The 16,978-nt window shown below is 45.6% G+C and overlaps 1 protein-coding gene across 2 annotated transcripts in view; it reads right to left on the bottom strand.

Annotated features, from left to right (window-relative positions):
* Nucleotides 1-1,079: 1,079 nt before the first annotated feature.
* The window catches only part of CCN4 (cellular communication network factor 4), a 41,265-nt gene continuing 25,366 nt past the window's right edge, over nt 1,080-16,978 (bottom strand). Inside the window, exons 2-4 of one of the 2 annotated variants that reach the window (XM_055284861.1) lie at nt 12,114-12,374; nt 7,231-7,424; nt 1,080-5,391 (exon numbers count right to left, since the gene is read on the bottom strand). In XM_055284861.1, the coding sequence (XP_055140836.1) occupies nt 5,092-5,391; nt 7,231-7,424; nt 12,114-12,374 (755 nt within the window). In that variant the 3' untranslated portion in view covers nt 1,080-5,091. The remainder of the gene's footprint in view (nt 5,392-7,230; nt 7,425-12,113; nt 12,375-16,978) is intronic. The other variant, XM_055284862.1, reaches the window with a different exon arrangement.

The following is a 16,978-nucleotide window of genomic DNA, read 5'->3' as shown; positions in this document are numbered from 1 at the left end:
TATTTTTATTGGAATGAAGCCTCCTCTTGACTTTTTTATACTCTCATCATGTGTTCTGGGGGCAAATAGATGAGAGGGATTTGGCCAAGAGGTATCAAAAGAGGCATTCACTTAATGTGCCCCAGCCATCTGCACATCTGTTCATACAGCTCAGCATATGCTGTGTGCTGTGTTGGGCTTGGGAGACACAGAAAAGTATAACACACCCTTCCTGCTTTAGAGAAGCCGGGTTTCAAATCAAGTTACAGCATAAAATGAAAACATAAAAAGCAAAAAATTAAGGAGCTAAGCAGTCTGTGGTTGAGGTAAAAGAGCATTCAACTGAGCATAGATAGTGACACTGTAACTGAGTACAGATGTTTTCTTTACATTTGCTATTTTAAATAAGGGCTAAATAAATATACAAACACACACATTGACATTAATTCTTACTGCAGCCTTGCTGATTACCCCCAGTTTATGAAGAAACTCAGCTAATAATAGATGTATTTAGTAAGTGCTTAATGTTTTAAGTTTATTAAGTGCTTAGTATTCTAAGCTCTATTTTAAAATTTTGTGTGCAATACGCATCCCACTGAGGGGTAGGTACTGTCATTTTCTACATCTCACAGCTGGAGAAACTGAGGCTCAGATGGGCCTAGTAAGGAAAAAGGTATATCAAGATCCACTTGAGGCCCAGAGTCAGTACTGTTTCCATTGCATCCGTACCCTCCCTTACGCTTCTTTTTCCTCCTCTTTGTTCCTAAGGCAGCTGGCAATAGATGCTCTGTCCATCCATCCAGTCCTTGCTTACTCAATTCTTGACATGCGCCTGCTTCTGAGCTAGGCTCAGAGGACGCAGTTACAGTCCCCAACCTCACGGCACTCAGTCTCATTGGGGATGTAGAAAGACACTGAGTATGTGAGTGAGTGAATGAATGAATGCCAGAAATTTCATTTTATATTTACATGAGGTGTCTTCAAGCCTGGACACATCGGCAGCCCTTGTCTTCTCTGAGTTCTAAAATTTGTGTTTCTAAGCCCATTTCCAAACTTTTTTAGCCATTTTAATTTCAGTATATAAAGTATGTGGGACCTCGTTTCCACCATCTGCACATTTATTGAACCTGTGCTGAATGCCCCATCATTGTCTCATAACAACTGCCTGTACAAGAAAAGCCACCAAATCCAGTACGTGACTTTGCTGATGGTTTATTACCTTAAGGAAAAGCCTTACACGAGAAATTGAGCAATGAAAACCCTTCACATTGAGCAAATACTTTCCACGCTACACAAACCATGAGAAAAATGACGACTGTTGTGAAACATGACAGATTGCCCAAGTGTTATTTTTCCTCTATTGGAAAATTCTAAAATGTTTCCTCATGTGTAGTTTTTCAGTCCCAAAAATGGCAGTAGGAATATTTAAATATTAAATCACAGTTTGAAAATAGATATATACATACATATATATACACACACAGAGATACATAGTTGACCGTTGTGATTCCCAGATATGCAGGGTTATCATTGTGGCTGCTTTGCATCAAGACAAGTTTGTAAAAAGCAGTGACATAGTTCAACGTAATAGTCAGGAGCTAGATTACTTCCCTGTAATTGCTATGGACACACAGTACAAGGCTAGCAAGATTATAGACAATCATATCATTTGAATCTACTGTCTTTGATAATTCTGAATCATTTTCAAAGTTAAAATTACGGCTATTGTCAGTAAAGCGCCTCTTATAAAGGTCATGCCTTTTGATTTGGGGGACAGAATAACTAGATGTAGCACAGGAAGAGATGGCTCAGGTATCAGACTATCCTGGGTTTCCAGTCTTGGTCTGCTGTTCACTAGCTGGTAAGATCTTAAGTAAACGATTAAACTTCTGTGAGACTCAGATGATAATGCCATATCCTGTAGGTTTGCTGTGAGGATTAAATGAGATGTGGCAGGAAAGCACCTTCCACAAGGCTTGGTGTATGCTAAGCGCTCAAGTGCTTATAATAAGGTTTAGCAAGATTTAACTTGGTGAATTCAGGTCTCCCTCCCTTTTGCACACCTAAGCACACCTGAGTAATTCACTCTAAGTATGAATGTAAATTTCCTCAGCAAAGGTTAACTAACGCTTAAGGTACCTTTCCTTTGTCTCAGATCATGTAGTTAACAAGGGACCACAGAGGTGATGATCTATTTGGTCTATTTGAAGCCCCTTGTAGATGTGATTCTCCAATAGGAGTCATTCAGGTCTTTTCTAGAGGCCTCCGCAAGAGAAGGGGCTGGTAGAATAAGCTGGTGTTTGGGCTCTAACATTTTGGGGGCTGACTTCTCAGAAAATCTGAGTCTCAGATTTTCCATTTATAAAATGGTGAAGAGATGCATACTCAAAATTGCTGTAACAATTAAATAAGATAATGAACAACTTAGCATAGTGCTTGGCACCAAGTAAACAATCAAGGAAGATTTTTTTCCATTATATTTATTCTTCTTAATTTTTATTGAATCGGGCCACACCACTGCAGGGAAATTTTGACTGTTAGAAAGAGCTTCATTACACTGGATCCAAATTTCCTTCTCCATGGCTTCAACCCATGTCTGAGACTTGCCCTCTGGGGCTGCATTAGATATTTCCATTTCTCAAAACCAGTGGTGACTGGGTTATTCTGATCACCTTCTTCCACCCATTGCCAGAATAATCCCTAGTTTCTCCAACCAGACTTCCTATGATCTTTGAAAGCTAAGTTCAGTTTCCCAAATTGAGATGCAAATTCAGTAAGAACCTAGCTCTTGGGTTTCCACTGAATTTCAAATGGAGTGAGCTGTTACCCAGCCTTGTAATTTGTAGTTGGCAGGTGTTTTCACTCTCAGAAAATCTAACATGATTCACACTGACTTACAGAAGAGATCATTCATGGAGTGAATTCTCTTTATACAAGAATTCTTGCATATGCATACGCAAATATATGTATGCACACATATGTATTTCTTTAAAATATTAAATGTCTCTTTTGCTAAGGCACAATATAAAATTTTGACTGTTAAAATTCTATTTTCATGTAGCTTTGGGAGAACTTTGAATAAAAGTAGGAACACATGCACAGCTTCCTGTATTCATCAAGTATTTAATGAGCACCACTGTATGCCTTGCACTGGACTAGGTTTTGGGGAGGTCACAGTAAGGAGGATGTATTCCCAGTCCTTTTCCTGTTTAGGCATCTCTCTGCACACTGCAAGAATTCCCTGTGAATAACTACAAAACATTCAATATGCAGCATTGGGTAAACAGAATCATCTTTTAAATGTGTGATGAGAGCTGGTTCTGATGGGAAAGAGGGGATAAGCTACAGGGGATTCCTGGGGTTTTGTGTGTCCCATGTATTTTGGATGCTTAAGCACCTAAATTATCAGAAAATCGGATAATCTTGTCTTTTGAAAAGGAGCTAGGAGGACTATAAGTGGGAAAAATGACATTGAAAAATCAAGCCACTTATTGCAATGTGTTTTCCTATTCTGACACATTTGGAAGCTCTAAAAACAGGGGGAAAATATGGGTTATAAAGACAGTCCAATTTCGATCTGAATCCTAACTTTCCCACTCACCAACTGGGTGACTCTGGTCGAGTTTTCTCACCTCTATGAGCTTCCGTTTCACATTTGTAAGAACAGAAATAATAAAGGGAACTTCTCAACATTGTCGTGAAGATTCAGTGAGCTAATACATGCAAAGCACTGAGAGCAATGTCTGGCACAGAAAAGGCCCTAAATAAAAGAATTCTAACAGTAAATATTATATTTTACTAATACAATAAATAATAGCCTGATATTCGTTAACAATAACCTTTTCCTTTTAGCTTCAACCTCTTCAGCTTTAAACCCTTGTTAAGTCTATTTCTGTTTCTAAACAACTGGTAAATCTCTATCTTCCTACCGGAAAACTGGCCATTTGGTCAGCAGAACCAAAGGCTGTGAAATGAGTCTCTGCAATAGATGTGTCCTGAGCACAGGGGCTCTTGGATTCCCACAGCCTCCAGCTCTAGAGGTCACCCCAGGCTGCTACCAAGCGGACCCACTTCTTGGTTTGACCCACACCCCTACCTGAACCTGTCTTGGTCATTTCAGTGGGTCTGGCGTGGTCTGCAGTTGGGTCTCTCAAGTCTCTGTAAGAGTAGAGGAATGTTCCAGGGCACCACTCTCAGGGGCCAGACAGGCCAGTCCAGAGGCCTTACCAATTCCTATGAGCCCCAAGCAGGACAAAGGAGAAGATTCAAGGAAGAGCCTGGCCAACTGCCCAAAGCCCTGCCAGTCAGCAGCTGATTCGGTGTGAGAGTCAATTGGTCCTTCTGAAATGGGCTGACCTTGCCCTGTCTCTGGAGTATTAACTGGGGGCTTTTCCCATCAATAAGAATGTTTATCAAATTTTATTTCTGACTGGGATAAACCTAATCTGTACCCTTCACAGTGTAGGGGTGAAGAGAAAACTTCAACAGTGCCCAGGTTAATGGATACAACTTTCCATTAAAAATCAAAATCAAGCAACTATTCACCTAACTTGGCAAATGTTTGATGACCTTGGGGTGCACACATAATTGGAATCAGGAAAGTTTTGGTGTGCTGACATCAGAATTACCCATTACAGTACCTCTTGGCAGGCTCCAAATTATAGATTATTCTATTTTTCCAAATTCCATCTATCTATCTGAGTGGACCCAAAGAGTCTTGTGGTTTGGCATCAAAAGGAGAAATTAGTGATATTAGAAGTCTACCTGATTCCATTTCTTGGAATTTAGGCAAGATCCTGCAGGACTTCTAGTGACTTGGAAAGGCTGGATCAGGCTTGGGTGTAGTCCAGAACAGCTAGAGACAGGCATTTTTCTTTAGAGTAGATGCTGAATGATGTCAAGGAGAAAACTCATAGTATGGGCCTGAGCAGCACCATCATGGGTCATTTGGGTGGTTAGAGGCAGAAAAGGAGGTCAAGGGTCCAGATCAGGGTAACTAGGAGTGAGTGGGAATTGACAAAATAAGGCTCATTGGTGAAAAGTTATTGGCCATAAGGGTTGACTGCTTCGCAGGCATTGAGTCAGTCCCCAAGACCCAAGATTTGTGCCTGCCTAATTGGAAATTTCTGAGAAGTCAGGGTAGGATTCCAAGTCAGCAAAGATGTCATTGGGATTCCTACAGCTCAGGTTACAGAAGCAGGCATTAATCCATAGGACCTGGCGGGAGAAGCCAAGCCCATCAGGACACTGGAAGGACACATTGATGGTCTTGGACTTGTAGGGGATGCAGCACCTGTTGTCCATGCAAACTCCACAGTACTTGGGTTGATAGGAGCGTGTGCTGACGCAGCCCGCAAGGGTGAAGTTCATAGATGCCTCTGGCTGGTACACAGCCAGACACTTCTTCCCTGCCTGAAGGAAAGGAAAGGAGCTTTCAGTGGGGGTGCTCAGAGAATGGACAACCACCTTCTTCCCCTGAGCCCCCAGTTTTTCCCTTCTCACTATGTGGGAGCATTCCACCTTACTTTCAGCTTCACAGCATCCTCAAGCAAGGAGGGACAACAGCAAACACAGTGAGATCCAGCGTACCACACAGGGATAAATGGAGGACCACAGAGGAAGATGTTTTGTTTGGGTTGTATCTCGTAGCCTGCAGTTTCTCTTTTGTCTTGCATTTTTGTCTTGTCTATGGCCAGTCATTCAGCAAGGTTTCACCAACATGGGGAGCCTATGTAGCTCCTTCATCCAAGCAAGTTCCCCTGGCTAGCTAGTGGCAGAACTGGCATCGGGACCCCACACTCAGGGGACACGCTTTGCCCTAGCCTCCCCGCCTGCCTTTGCCTCTCATGGCCTTTCACACATACCTTTAATATTCAACGTATTCAAATGGTTGACATTATTTAAAGGTAACACTACCTTCCACTGGGCTATGGGCTTGAGATTTGCTGTTCTTTCTGTGTCTCTGTGGTATAATTCCATGCCTAGTACAGAGTAGGCACTTACTAAACCCATTGGATTGAGGGTTCTTAGGATCTACTGGGTAAACAGTATGCTAGATCTAGGCTGTATGGCAGCATGAAGCTTGCCCAATTTGGGAAACCCTCTGAGGGCACATAATTCTGGAAAAAAAATTGGTTGGAAATCAAAATTGGCTTGGACTTGCATTACGTGGTCCAGTAATGATAGAGCCATCTCACTCAGCTTAGGACCTTTGTTGTCATTCTTCTGCAGCTGGTACCTTTTCCATGTACGTTTTCAGTTAAGAGATGTCTATGGAATGCTTACTGTATACCAAGCGCAGAAAATGCAAAAGCTAGTATTACAGGGAAAAATAATCAGAGAGGAAGAAGAAGAAAGAAGAGGAGAAGAAGGAGAAGGAAGAAGAAAAATGGATCCAATTGATCAATATATAGATGACTGGAGAACGTGTCTAGGGGATGAGGAGTGATGTTGGATGTCTGAAGAGGATCACAGGAAGCTGTGCTGTCTTTTCTACATGGGAGGCAACCCTGTCCTCAACATCCCTAAGAAACCATCAGCATTCCAAAAATGGAATAACTGTTGAAATTTTTGTTTTGTTTGCTTTGTTTTTCGTGTGACAAAAGGCTGACCACTTCTAAGGCATGAGTGAGGGGGACTTGAATTAGATAAATCAGATCCACTTTTAACTCTGAGACTGGGGCTCAAGCTAATGTGGCCCAATTTTCTTTGATGCTTTATTTTAATTATCTTGGACTCTTAAGGCTGAAAGGGATTTCAGAGATCAACCCCAATATCTTAATGATGAGGGAATGGGGGCTCAGTGATGAGCAGAGATTGGCCACAGTCACATGCAATTAATGCAAGTAGACATTTGATTCTGGGGGTCCTGAGCCTCATTTAGTGCTCTCTATATCACCCAGTGTGGCTGCTGTGTGTGGGTGGGCTGGCACAGGAGTGAAGGGAGGATGGAAATCGGTAAGAATCCCTCAGAATCATTATAGAAGATCACTCTTGAGGGCCCCTGAGGTTTCTCTGGAGTGATCCTGATTCTAATAATATGATACCTACCAAAGCTTCCATTGACTGAAATTCACAATGCACCAATCTGGTGACCTCCATTATCCGAAATAGCTGTTACACCAGACCTACCAGGTGATCTTAACTATTCCCACTTTACAAATGCTCCCAACGAGGAAGTTCAGGAGCCAGGCTCAAACCCAGGTTTTTCCGCTTGTGAAGTCTAGACGTCCACCCCTGCTCTGGACCCACCTTAATGAGTGTACGGATGTCCACATCGCATGGCCGCAGGTTGCAGAGGCGGCTCTCTTGCTCAGGCCAGCACTGGGCGTTAACATTGGAGATCCGCGTGGAGACCCCCAGGCCGCAGCTGGTGGAACAAGGGCTCCAGGGGCTTGTATAAGCTATGCAGTTCCTGTGCCACGGCTCCACCTTTCCCACAGCATCTGTGTATGGGGACCAGAATCTGCATGAGTCTACAGCTCCCACCAGCACCCAACCCTCACCTTTACCACACTAAGGTCTGGGGTTCCCCCAGAACTCTGGGGAACAGAGAGAAATTGGCTATCCCTCCCCACAGGACAGCAAGTTGGCTTCTAACCAGCAAAGGTACCCAGGGAGTGGAGGACATGTTCTGAGCTCCTTGTATGTTTCTGATCAAGAGAGGCAGTGTGGAAGCATGGGAGGAAACCCATCTTTAGAGACAGGTGGACCCAAGTTCAAATTCTGCTCTACCACCTACAAGCTGTGTGATCTTAGATAACCCACCCTGGGCCTATCTCCCTATTAGAACAATAACACCTGCCTGTGGGGCTGGCAATACAATCATAGGGCCTAGATTTTTACTGAGTATGCATCAAGCATCTTGCTAGGTACTGGGAATAGGACTTTTTTTTTTTTTTTTTTTTTTTTCTGAGACAGAAGTTCACTCTTGTTGCCCAGGCTGGAGTGCAATGGTGCAATCTCGGCTCACTGCAACCTCCATTTCCTGGGTTTTAAGCTATTCTCCTGCCTCAGCCTCCCAAGTAGCTGAGATTACAGGCATGGGCCACCATGCCTGGCTAATTTTGTATTTTTAGTAAAGATGAGGTTTCACCATGTTGGTTAGGCTGGTCTCAAACTCCTGACCTCAGGTGATCCACCCACCTCAGCCTTCCAAAGTGTTGGGATTACAGGCATGAGCCACCGCGCCTGACCGGGAATAAGAGTTTTAAAAGACATTCTCTTGCCTCTGCAGAGAGAGTTTATTTGAGGGAAGTTCAAAGGCAAGTAGCTACATCCCAGCACCTAACATTTTGTCTCAGTGATGCCGAGGGCATAGTGGGTAAGAGGGCATACAGGCTTCTTTGGGAGGCCAAAGCAGGTGGATCACTTGAGGTCAGGAGTTTGAGACTAGCCTGGCCAACATGTTGGAACCCCATCTCTACTAAAAAATACACAAATTAGCCGGGCGTGGTAGCGTGTGCTGTAATCCCAGCTACTCAGGAGGTTCAGTCACAAGAATTGCTTGATCTGGGAGGCAGAGGTTGCAGTGAGCCGAGATCGCGCCCCTGCACTCCAGCCTGGTCTAAAAAGCGAGACTGTGTCTCAAAAAAGAAAAAAAAAAAGAAAGAAAGAAAAAAGAGGACATACAGGCTTCAGAGTCAAATCACCAGGGTTCAACTGGCAGCACTGTTACTTGCTGGCTATGTAACTTCCAATAAGCTAGCTCACACCTCCTTGCCTCAGGATCCCCACCTGCAGATAGGGTTGGCTGCAGCATCTTTTCCAGTGCCATGATAGAAAAGATGACTTCATGCCTACGAAAGCACCCAAGCTGTTCCCGGCCTTTAGTAAGCTAAAGCCCTTAGTTAATATGAGTCTGTGTGGTCATTTGACTGTCAGCCAACTCAACTACCCACTCTTGGATGGTCCTATTGATGCATGTATCTCCCGCATCTAGAAGACAGTAGGTGCTCTCTAACTATCTGAAAAATGGAAAATGGTAGGGAGCTCAAGACCAAAGCAGGCTAAAAGCTGTTAAGACAGAACTGCCCACAGAAGGATGGTACAAGATGCAGTGGAGAGGAGGCCTGTCCCATCCAAACGCACATGTGCATGAGGAGAGGAGGGAACAGGCAGAGAGGGAAGGGATGGAAAGACAGAAGCTCAGACAAAAGAGAGAGAAAGAAGGAGAGGAGGACAGAGAAGAAGAGTGTGTGTGTGTGTGTGTGTGTGTGACAGAGAGAAAGAAACAGGGGGAAGGTAATAAAGGTAATAAAAAGAATGAGGGGAGGGAAAAAGACGGGAAAAGATAAACACAGAAAAGAAGAGAAATCTAACTAGGATTAGAAGGAGAAAGAGGAAAGGTAAGTCAGTTCCTCTAAGCTTATAGGTGTGCAGGGAACATTGATGAATGAATGCAGGAATCACTGAGTGAGAGAGGGAGAGACTTGAAACGGGAGACATCCAAGGACAGGAGGGGCAGGGCTGACAGGAGCTGGAGCTGCTCTTGGGAGGAGGTGGGGAGGGAATTGCCCAGGAGGATAAAGAGGCTTTGGTTTTTGGGTCACCTCGGCTAGGCAGGGGCTCCGCTTGTGCTCGGTCAGAATGGGGTCACTGGGCCACACACACAGTGGCAGACAGCTTCTGCCTCCCTGCTCCCCCCGTGACCCTCATGTGGCCCTGCTGGGGAGGTGGTGGTGGGACAGCTGCCTTGCTGCCCTGGGGCTGCTGGGGACAAAGCCTTCCTCGACGCCTCCTCCTATCCTCACTGGACTGCTTCTCCACCTAGCAATTTTGTCTCCTAGGGTGCATTTGGCAATGTCTGGAGGTGATTTTGGTCGTCATATCTCTGAGGGAGAGGGTGTTTCTGGCATCTAGTGGGTAGAGGCCAGGGATTAGATTGCTGGGATTTAGTAGCCATGCATTAGATTGCTACTAAACATCCTCCAATGCACATGACAACCCCACCACAAAGAATTCTTTCATCCAAGATGTTGACAGTGCCGAGCTTGAGAAATCCTGCCCCACACCATCCCTGAGCAATCTTCAGCATATATAATTTTTTTTAAAAAACTACCAATACTTCTAGAACTTCCCACTCTATTGCCATTTTCCCACTGCTCTCTACTGCTTGCCTCGTAAGCACTTTCCTCTAGAAATGTCCTCATCTGCTGCCTGCCATGGCATCAGATGCTCCTGGTTTTCTTCATACATCCCAACCCTCCTCTCTGTTTCCCCATGCCTCCTCTTATTCTGCTCACCCTTCACATGTCAGCATTCCCAGATCTCTGCCTCAGGCCCCCTCTGTCTCACTGTGGATGTTACCCTGAGGCCCATCCCAGCCATCACCATCAGCAGCTCCAAGCAGATGACTTCAGAGCTGTCCTATTTCGTCTCCTTCCTCCCCATAAAGATAAACTGGAAGCTCCTCAAAAGATCCTGTGGGCAGGGCACTCTGCCTTAAACTCAGTCTGTTTTAAACAAAGTAGATCTCTCTTGGCCCAAATGTGCTCATTCTCTTGTATTTGATCCTAGGCAATGGCAAGCCCTGGGAGTTAGCCTCTGTCCCTCTTTCTTCTTCACCCCATGCATTAGATTGACATTAAGACCTTCAGTCTTACTCAAGCAATGCCTCTTGTGTCTGTTGCTTCTTCACTGCCTCTACTCCCACTGCCCTAGTGCAGATCCTCATTAGCCCATCCGTCTATCAAGCCACCCATTCATCCATCCATCCATCCATCCATCCATCCATCCTCCATCCATCCATTAATTGATCCAGCCATCATTCACCTATTTGTCCACCATCTATCCATCCAATCATCCATTTATTTATATATATATCTACCTATTCATCCATCCATCCATTCAATTCATCCATTCATCCATCCGTCCATCCATCCATGCATCCATCCATCCATCCGTCCATCCATCTGCCCCCTTGTCTACTTATTTATACATCTATCCATCCATCCATCCATCCATCCATCCATCCATCCATCCATCCATCCTCCATCCATCCATTAATTGATCCATCCATCATTCACCTGTTTGTCCATCATCTATCCATCCAATCATCCAATTTTTTATACATCCATCTATCTATTCATCCATCTGTCCATTTATCAATTCATCCATCCATCCATTCATCCATCCATCTGTCCACTCATCTAGTTATTTATACATATATCCATCCATCCATCCATCTATCCATCCATCCAGCCATCTATACATACATCCATCCATCTATACATACATTCATCTATCTATTCATCTATCCACCCATCTACCCACCCATCTATCTATTTGTACACCTATCCATCAATTCATCTATCCACTCATCAATCCACCCATCTATTCATACATACATCTATTTATCCATCCATTAATCCACCCATTCATTCATCATCCATCCATCCATCCATCATCCACCTATTCATCCATCATCTATTCATCCACTCATCCATCTATTTATACATTCATCTATTTATCCATCCATCTCTTCACCAATCCATCCATCCATCCATCCACCCACCCATCTATCTATTCATCCATTTATTTATCTATTCATCCATCCATCTACCAACTCATCAGTATGACAAACATTAATTGGATACCTGCAAAGTGTATGCCACTGGGCTAGATTCCAGTAAGCAGCAGTTAAACAATTGGGCCTGTCCCCACCATCCTCTTCCAGGGCTTCCCCTTATCTGGTTTACCTGACTGAGATCTCACCTGCCTACCCATCTTCATAGCAAGGGGGAAGCCCCAAGTCATCATGAAGCTTCTACTAGACCCATCTCCTCTTGCTCATACCTCCTCTCCTCAGGTACCCACATACCTACCCTTCTTCCACCACCCATCCCTAACTCTTTAGTAGGATAATAATGGATTGCACTTTTAGGGCTTTGTTCTTTACAAAGCACTGCTCATTTTATGCTGGGAGGATCCCACAGGACAGACTAGACAGATGGGATTATTTCTGTTTTACAGATGGGGAAATAGGGTCTCAGGGGAGGTATGACTTTCTCAAGGTCACAAAGCTAGTGGGTAGTGGACTGGGGAATAAGTCATTCTATGGTGGTCAGAGCTCCAGGAGGGTCCACAACCCATTTGTAGGGTCCCACCCCCAGCCCACTGGGGCTCACACCCACCGAAGACTCCTGTGTCACGGGGTGCAGTCTTGCGTGGCCTCTTGGCGTCGTCCTCACATACCCACTGCTCACAGCAGTGGCCGGGTATGCTCACGCGCCGCGGGTGGGGGCACCAGAGAAGCGGGGGGCGCACTCGGAGGCACAGTGGTGTGCAGCCCACCGCACCGTCGATGCACATGCAGTTGTACTTGCAGTTAGGCTGGAAGGACTGGCCGTTGTTGTAGCGCACCCCGTCCAGGACGCAGCCCACACCGACCACCTCTGCAAACACAGGGGGCGGGTCAGGCCCAGTGGCCTTGGTGCCCCTGGCTGGCCCAGCGGCCTTTATAGGGGCTCCATGTGGACCACGCCCCAATCCCGGGATCGCTCCCAGCATGGAGGAGGAACAGAGGCACAAAGGCAAAGGCAGGGAGGTGTGAGAGCGCACAGGGCAGGGCTGAGTGTTTGGTGGGACTTCAGCAAAGGGAGTGCGGGAGTTCCTTTATAGCTTCAGCCAGCACTCGGGGAGTGGAATGATGCAGCATCCCGAGGGACTTGGCTGGCTTGCTCCCTGCAGGGTCCCCAGCACCAGGCACAAAGCCTGGTACTGACAAAGACCTGCTGTTAGGGCTCATGGTTCTGAAGGTGACCAACTTGTAAAAAAAGCCAGAACACTTCGAAACACGTGTTCCATTCATTCCGTACACATTCATGGAGCCTTCTAGGTGCTGGGGACTCAATAGTGGACAAAACAGACAAAAGACATGCCCTCAAAGAGCTTATGCTGTGGAAAGGTCATATGGAATGTTGGCAGTTACAAGTGTCTGGGAGAAAAGTGGAGCAGGGTGGGGGAGTTGGGAGTGGGGGAGACAGTTGCAAATTTATTAATAACCCTTTCCCTGTTTAGAAAAAAAAGTTCAGCTAGCTGCCAGAGCTCATTTAATTTTACATAAACATGCTTTTTGAGGTTGAAGCAAATCTGACTGATTTTCTATGTAAAAATAAAATATAAAAACTGTTTCTTGGAGTTCTTTCTAAACTGAACTAACATCAGAATTGTCTGAATCATCAGAATAATCTATTTCAGAAAAATCAGATTCATCAAGTGAATCCCAGCCAACTGTTGAAGAACAATTACGCATAGGAATGCTGGGTTGTCTAGGATTTGATATTTTCAGTGATCGAGAATTACTATATTTTGTAAATGGAAATACCACTACTAAAAAGACACAGTGCTGTAAATAGAATGATATCTTTTGTTTTTCAAAGTTGGTATTCTAGAATGATGTGAATAGAATAATAAAAGTGAAATATTTGTGGCAAAATTGTTTTGGGGTAAATGCTGCAGCCTCTAGTGCTGCTGGTGAGTATTCTCAGCGCAAACGGGAATAGGGTTAAATCGGGTGAATGGGGAAGGCCTCACTGGGTGATGATGCTCAGCAAAGCCTGAAGGGGGTGAGGAAGGAAGCCCACCCAGGGGTTGGGGGAGGAGCTTTCCACATAGGGAGGGGCCCACTTAAGTAAAAAGACCAGGGGTGGGAGCAAGCCTGGGCTGTGGGAGAGGTCTGAGGAGGGGAGACAAGAAGGAACAGGGAAGGAGAGGCGGTCAGAGAAGGCTTCCTTGTAGGCTCAGAGGAAGTGCAAAGCTGTTAGAGCCTAGCACATAGTAGGTGCTCAGTAAGCAACTGCTGAATGAATGATAAAAAGTATGCTTTGCAAGAACACTCTTGGTGCTGAGTTGAGGACAGATCAGAGGGCAAAGGTAGCATGGGGGGACCACCCTGAGGCCCAGGTGGGAGGGAGCGGCCTGAAGCCAGAAAGAGAAGAGCTCAGCTTCCAGACAGAGTTGGAAGGAGAGCTGCCAGGACTTACTGACAGAGGGACTGTGTGGGGGAGAAGAGAGGATTCGAGAAGGAGGAAGATGGGTTTGGGTTGGGTGGACTCAAGTGTTCTCAAGTGAGACGCATGGTTGACAACCAAGTGACCATGTGGAGTTAGTTATGCCAGTATGGAGTTCCAGGGAGAGTTGGGGATTTCTAGGCCAGATGTCACCCCTGACACCATGCTCTCTCTGGAGGACAGCTTCTGGAAATGCAGGTAGAGAGCCCCGGACATGATGAGTGGCCACCCAAGGAGGAGCAGTTTGGAATCTGCAGTGGGCCAACAGTTCTGTCCTTCAGGGTTTGCCCGAAGGTGGCTATTAATAATAGTAATATTCCTAATGTGTAGTAGGCATGAAGGTTTTCGAAGTACTGTCTCTGTTATTGGATACTGGGTCTCCTCTGTATTGTGCAATGCATTACTTATTTTATTCTATACAGAAACACTATCACGTTATCATCTTTGTCTTTACATACAGCAAAACAAAGTCTCAGCAAGGTGAAGACACGTTGTGTCCAAGGTGAGCACAGTGGGAAGCAGAATCCCGGTTTGTGTGAACCTTGCTGCAGCTACTGTTTTTCTTGGGGTGCAGTTATCCATGCAGGAGGTGCAGAAAGGAAAGATGCTAACATCAACTGACCCTCTGATCTAGTGCCCGGCACCATCTGATACATTATCTCATTCAGTTCTCCCAATGACTTCATGAAGACAGTTTTATTTTTCTCCTTTGATGGACAGGAAAGCTCTCAGAGAGGTTAAATGATTCATTTGTTCAAGGTCACGAAACTGGTGAATGATACAGCTGGGACTCAAACCCAGGAGACCTGACTCCACAGCCCATTTCCTGCCACCAGACACCAGTGAAGGAGGGGACAGAGGAAGGCAAAAAAAAGCAGAGGAAGCGCTGGGTGAATCACTCATCTTTGCATTCTGAGTCACCCTGCCTCTGCCTGCATGCTGTCTCTCCAGGAAGAGTGTGTGTGTGTGTGTGTGTGTGTGGAGAAGGGAGTGGGCTAAGCCCGGGACTCTGCCCCTGCATGTGGAGACTTTGGAGGGAGAGGTCAGTGCTAGATGCCCGGAGTCCCCAGCACAGTGGCTCTCCCCACCAGCTGCACAGGGGAACCCCAGGGGAACCTGGGGAGCTTTAAAAATTGTGATGCTCATGCCAGGCCTCAGAATATGGGGGTGGACCTGGGTGTCAGTATTCTTCTTTTGTTGATCTCCATATTTTTAAAGTTCCCCAGGTGAATACTGTTTGCAGCTAAGGTTGAAAACCATTGCATTGGCCGGGCGCGGTGGCTCACGCTTGTAATCCCAGCACTTTGGGAGGCCGAGGTGGGCGGATCACGAGGTCAGGAGATCGAGACCACGGTGAAACCCCGTCTCTACTAAAAATACAAAAAAAAAAAAAAAAAAAAAAAAAAAAATTAGCCAGGCGTGGTGGCGGGCGCCTGTAGTCTCAGCTACTCGGAGAGGCTGAGGCAGGAGAATGGCGTGAACCCAGGAGGCGGAGCTTGCAGTGAGCCGAGACAGCGCCACTGCACTCCAGCCTGGGCGACAGAGCGAGACTCCGTATCAAAAAAAAAAATAAAGAAAGAAAAGAAAACCATTGCATCTAGAAGGCGTTCCAGTCTCTCTCCTTGGAGCTTTGGATGGGGAAGTGAGATGCTGCTACTTGCTCTGACCAGCCTGCCCACCACAGGTTAGTGGGATGCATGATGGCTGCAGATGGTCCTGTCAGCTGACTCATTCACTTTCTAACTAATCAAAGGCGAGATGGTGAAGCCAGTTGGGTTTCCTTCACCACCTCCTATCTAATCTCAGATCTGCAAGTGCAGGTGTGATCCAGTTAGCTTTCCTCTTACTGAAGCACTTTCAGGAATTCAAGTCAACTTACTCTGCCCTCGGGGCCTTCCCTCCCTTCCCACACCTCCCATGGACTGTCAGCTCATGCTGTCAGCAGAGACAGTGGGCCACGCCTTGTTGTAGCTCTGTTTGTGTTTGCGGCCTTACCTATGTTTATTGTGTGAAGAATCAATGGAGGGATGCGTGGATGGGAGCTGGGGTGAGCTCTACTCTTTATTCAGCTCCTGCCATGTAGCAGGCAGTTGACATTCCAACCACCCAGAGATATAAACTTTGTTTGTCACATTTTCCTTGAAGAAGAAACTGAGACTTAAAGGGCTAAGTAGTTTACCTAAAATCATAGTACTAGTGAGTGATGATGCTGGGATTCCAGCTCGGTTGCCTAGGTCCAAAGAGCATGCATGAGTTTACTACTCCCTCACTCTTCAGTATGGGGGATCTAGGCCAGGAGCTAGACCTGCTCCCTCCTCTAAAGGTGGCCGTGAATAAGACTGAGGTAACTTTCCTTGCAAGCCAAGCCAAGAGCAGCCAATCACTTTTTTTTTTTTGGCATTTCCTTATTTATTCTGCAACAACCATGTGAGGTTGGCTTTATCAAGTTCCTTAAGTGATGTGCACATGGTCACGTAGCTAGCAAGTGGCAGAGCCAGGATCTAAAACCCAAGTCTGTCAGCCTGTAAATATCATAATCCTTCCACCAAACCACACTGCCCTCAGGCCTGACCCAGCTTCATTTAAACATAGAGTAGTGTTTGTGCAACTGAAATAGCCAAACGATGTAACTCAGAGGTCACCCTCTGCCCACAGATGTATTTAGTTTGGCCCACAGAGTGGTTTTAAAAATATTTTTGAATGCATTGCCAATGTTTACAAATCATACACAAATCTATATACCTAGATTCTCTTGAAAACTAAGCATGCTGAACAAGACCTAGCTTTTTTCTGCTTGGCCACAGTAGCTGGGCCCAGTAGGGGGATCTCTGAAAGCCAGGGCTTGCACACACCAGATTGCCATTGACCCCATCATACTCTGTTTGAGTTATATAAGCCAGGGTTGCAATGGCTCATTTTTATTACCTGCCTTGTTCTGGTCTAATTACATGCAAATCTTCAAGGACAGGTTTAGCCTGTCCTAGGAA

The sequence above is a fragment of the Symphalangus syndactylus genome, chromosome 7 (assembly GCF_028878055.3).
Source record: "Symphalangus syndactylus isolate Jambi chromosome 7, NHGRI_mSymSyn1-v2.1_pri, whole genome shotgun sequence".
NCBI lineage: Eukaryota > Metazoa > Chordata > Mammalia > Primates > Hylobatidae > Symphalangus > Symphalangus syndactylus.
Note: the sequence above shows the minus strand (reverse complement) of the source record. Positions and strands in the feature narration are given on the sequence as shown.